At 31.3% G+C, this 5,111-nt stretch overlaps 1 protein-coding gene across 1 annotated transcript; it reads left to right on the top strand.

Moving 5' to 3' along the window:
* Positions 1 to 1,629: 1,629 nt before the first annotated feature.
* On the top strand, positions 1,630 to 4,763 carry LOC132729963 (uncharacterized; the record flags this gene model as incomplete). The annotated part of the gene is given in 6 exon segments (XM_060715800.1): positions 1,630 to 2,352; positions 2,559 to 2,694; positions 2,876 to 3,020; positions 3,148 to 3,315; positions 3,553 to 3,668; positions 4,120 to 4,763. Coding segments are annotated over 6 exon segments (1,323 nt in total). The 3' UTR covers positions 4,698 to 4,763.
* Between the last annotated feature and the right edge of the window lie 348 nt (positions 4,764 to 5,111).

Consider the following 5,111-nt stretch of genomic DNA (forward strand, 5'->3'; position numbering starts at 1 on the left):
AATATGTATTGCAAATATTTGTACATATTTAAGGTAATCATTAAATTATATGCATTCATTTCTTATTGGAAAAATTGACTTAGAATTTATAGAAAACTAAATTCTAATTACCTCCCTTTATTTACATGAAATATTAAATTCGGTAATATCTTTATAAATAATGTTTTTTGAAACTTACAATATCGATAAATCTTAATTTGAGCATCATAATTTGTATATAAAACCATAAAAATAATGTGTTACAGGATCTTTAAGATAGGTAAGACACAATCTCAATATTCAAATATTGCAAAAAACTGCAATAATAACTTAAAAATTTGGTTTCATGTCTTAAAGATATACTATGCTCAAATTTGATGTTAATTGCTACACAGTCTCTTTGTAAATATAAAATAAAATGTTCTGACTTAACACAAAGTAGGTATGTTATATTTAGAAATTCTACACGCTATAGGCGGTAATAATATGAATATATAGTTTCAATAAAAAAAACTGGCAGTTTTTAAAAAAAAGAAAAAAAAGACCAACTTTATTTGACCTGTAATAGGAAATGCTGTATCCCCCGCCCTAGTCAAAATATTTTAACCTACGGGATTTTTAGATAATTTTTGACATGGTCAAAATCCCAAAGGTTAAAAACATTGAAGGTCTATTATAGGGTGGAAAACGCTTTTACACAAATATACAAATTCCTTGGTAATAATACGTTAATAAACATAAAATATATCATTTAACATTATTTAGCGAAAAAACAATCAAGAAAAGGCACCGCAATTCGTCAAAACTCAATATTTACTCTTTTTGTTTTGAAAGTTTACCTTTCCCTACCTCCCCGAGGAAGACTTGCACTACTGGTAAGGTGTACTTCGAAAATTTAGTGGCTTTACCGTTATGCGGTAACATGCTACTAAATTTTGAGAAATTTATTTTAGTGTTTTTTTTTTTAAAAGAAAATAATTGAAGACACAGTAAACAAACTTTATTGCAATATCATACAGTATTTAGGGAAAAAACTTGAAAAATCAGTGAACAAAGTTTATAGCAATTAAACCAGAGACATAGATAATAGTATTCAAAAGTATGGATAATGTTGTTTTACAGAATGCTTCATAAATGTGACTTTGAACATACAGGTTATAGGTTACATATTACTTATAAAGAGAAATTTACATAGATGTATGTTTTATTATTGAAAATGGCCTACAACATTAGTGAAAAAAACTGAGCTTTAGATAAATATTTTCTGTTTTATAAAATTTGACGAATATACAGTATAGACTTAAAACGGCACAAAGTTTTCATCAAATAGTGTGAATATAAAAACAATTTAATGTTATAAATTTTGACCTGCGCCGCATAGACGTTACTATGGTTACAAAAAGAGAACTTTGAAGTTATGTTCAGTTATAATGAAAGATCTAAATAACAAATTTATAAGATAAAATGTTTAGCTTCACAATGGTAAAAGTTGAATTGCAATAATTGTATAATTATAAAAATTGTGAAGAAATATCGGGTAATTCTGGATCATGCCCCGTATTCAAAGGACTGAGCCCTGTTTAAGAAGAGACTCTACGAGCTCGATCAAGCTTACATGACAATAGCTTCATCTTTGTCATAAACTGCTAGCTTGTTGCCCTGTGCTAGCTGATTTTAAAAATTTATTACAATCAGCACAGAGAAACCGTTCATCGCGTTTATAAAGTCTTGGTGTCACAGTTGTTAAGTCTAAAGCCAACTCTACCTCCTTTTCTTCACGTTTTTCAGATAATAACTGAACTCTTTTATATCCTGAAGTTTTTTGTTCGAATTCTTTCTCACAATTTACACACTTCATTCTTGATCTTGTAAAATATTGAGCTCAATATTTTAATCTTCTTCAGAAACACACATCAGTTGGTGGTGAATCATAATTTATTATATCTAGTATAAACTAATGCATAATGAAATAAAATACGTCGCTAGCCTTATATATTTCTCCCAAAAACTGATTTAACCTAGCTGTGTCTGCTGAAGCTTCCACGCGGAGTGATGCCCTTTGATGTGCCGCTTATCTTTCATCGGTAACCTAGAGATACTTGTTACGCAATCATTTCATTTGCACATAATTTAGAAGCGTTAACAGGTTCCGACAGTGTGACACTTGTTATTTAATCGTTATAATTACAAAGAATGGATATTGATGAGCATTTCAAGTCTTTAAAAGCAATATATCCTTTTAATTTTGATTTAAAAGATGAACAAAAGCGCGTTATTCAAGCCGTTATGGATAAAAAGGATGCATCAGTTTTGCTGCCTACTGGATATGGAAAAAGCATGTGTTATGTTGTTCCGCCTCTTCTTTTTGATCAGGTACAATTATTCAATATGTAATGTAAATGCAATTGTGTTTTATTCCAATGATAATTATAAGTGTTTGGAACACTTAAATCATCATATTCTTATACACCATTACAAAACGTGATAACACCAAGTTTCTTTTAATTTTATTGCATATTAGTAAAAAAAATAATTTCAATACGTAATATAACTTATTACGCAAGTCATATCTGTTGCAGAGAGATCCTTCGATTCAACACACTGCAATGGTCGTTTCACCACTTGTCAGCCTTATGCAAGACCAACAACAGCATCTTTCTAATATTGGAATTTCGTCGACGATTTTGTCGCCTTCAGACGTAGGGGCAATGCTAGGTAAGAATCGGTATAAAATAATAAATAAGCATTGTAATTTATTTGAATCACGGAAACCGCAAGAACACCCTTGTTAAATATTAAATGCATCCGTGTTTTAAAATCATTGAGACGCTCACTTATGACAATACATTAGTTATTATTATTATTATTTATTTATTTTTTGCAATTCTTTTATTAGACGTCGAGAAGAAACCCGTATCGATCGTATTCTGCACACCAGAAGCACTACAGACATCCGCAGTTCGAAAACTTCTCATGTCGAAGACGTTTAACAAACGACTTTCTTTGCTTGCTTGTGACGAGGCACACTGTATCTCTGAATGGTAAGAATGATTATGTATATTTATATGAGAGTCGCAAAAATTTTGTAGTACGTATATAACTACTCATTACCGTTTATAAATGTTCGTAATTTTTAAAATGCTCATTTTCACAGTCTTTTATATTTAGGGGCGAAAGCTTTAGGCCAGAATATCGACAGATAGCCATAGTAAGGAGCCTGGTGGACGCTCCTCTTCTAGCCCTAACGGCAACTGCTACAGAGCAGGTTCAGAAGGATATCTGCCAGTACTTGATGATAGACGACACTGCTGTCTGCGTTGCTAAACTGCCAGATAGGTAAATACATTAAAAATTAACACCGTCCTACAAGCAAATAAAAAAGAACATATTCTAGATCTCGTCCATTTATACTTGAAAACGAGACAATATCTTTAAAATTGGTCGATGTGACACTAAAAAGATAACCAAAACGCAATGATTTGTAGCTAAACGTCATTGTTTAAAATGATTTGCAAAAGAATATATATCAATACGCATCCTGATTGATACTAATTGATATGAATTGTATTCCAGACCCAACATATTCCTTGCAATACAAACCTCGTCAACTCCAGACTGTGAGTTGGAACTGAAATGGTTAAAAGAAGCAGCTGTTTCCAGAGAAAGCATGAAGAAGGTGATAGTGTTTTGCAGGTAAGCTTCATTTTTGTGTATATATTGGTAATTATAAGAATAATAGCTACTGGTCATTTATATTTCATAGATGCCATCATCACAATCTTCTTTGTTTTGCAATAGTTCGCTACACAGATAATTAATATAAATATAAAGTTCTAAGCATTATTAACCATCTTTATATCTTCATATACATCGGGCATTTGATAACTCTATATAACTTTGACAGGTTTCAAATACAAGAACATAATTTTCAAACCATTACCTTGTAAATGACAATGATAATAATCCGAAAGTCTTTTAATTTTATCCTGAATTGTACTTGTAATCTTACCAACGTCAGTTCAAAATCAGTTAATTTTATAGCTATGCCCCTCTGCAATCATCACATTATCATTATTATCATCATCATATCCTCCATCCCACTCATTCTTCATTTATATGCATAAATTAATATTTTTGTAGATCATACTCAGCTGTATATCGACATTTGGTCATGGCTCACCGATAATCTCGACAGTGATTATGAATGTAGGATTGTAGAAATGTACCATTCAAGTACAGATGAAAGAAAAAAGGAAGAGATTCTGAATGAATTTAAGAAGAGTGACAGTCAGATCAGAATACTTGTATGTACTGTCGCCTTTGGCATGGGTGTAGGCATCAATGATGTCGAGATTATCATACATTGGGGAGCACCAAAAAATACGCTGATGTACTGGCAGGAAGTTGGTCGGGCTGGGCGTGATGGAAGACCGTCATTGGCAATCATGTATCCATTCCCTAGATCTTTAATGAAGACTATAACTTCCGAAAAAATGAAAAGTGTTGTCAGATCTGAAAGTTGTGTGCGACAAAGTGTGTTAGACACGTTGAGAACGGCAGCAATGACAGAATCTCTTACTACAAGAGTTGTTTGTCCTGATTTAACATGTGAAATTTGCATATGCTTAACATGCTCGTGCTGCTCTAATTGTAAAAAACTCTGTAGTTGTATTGGTAACTCAGATATTGTCAAAGACTTTTTGAAAAGAGAAAATTAAAGATACATCTTTGCTGACATGAATGTCTTATATGTTAATGTCACAAATAAAAAGGTTGGTCTACGATATTCTTATTCGTTTTGTTTCTTTAGTGTAAATCTACAGCTGTCTAAATAATCAATGACTTATGTTTTTCAAATATGTTAGTAATTTTGGAAAGTGGTACTGCTAAACAATGACAACAAAGTTGTTTTTAGTGAAAACAACTCTTTTTCGGTTAAAATACTTATACAATCAATTTTTAAAGTTTTAAACAGGTAAATTTAATAATTTATTATTTATACGTAATAATTAAATACCCGTAATATGGCCAAAATGTAGATAAAATATTGATCCGTACTAATGAAAAGAAAATGGAAAAAAAAGAAAATCTCTTCTATTTATAAATACATTCGTCGGCTTAAAATCAATATT

The sequence above is a fragment of the Ruditapes philippinarum genome, unplaced genomic scaffold, assembly GCF_026571515.1.
Source record: "Ruditapes philippinarum isolate M1 unplaced genomic scaffold, ASM2657151v2 ctg7788_1_1_1_1, whole genome shotgun sequence".
Taxonomy (NCBI): domain Eukaryota; kingdom Metazoa; phylum Mollusca; class Bivalvia; order Venerida; family Veneridae; genus Ruditapes; species Ruditapes philippinarum.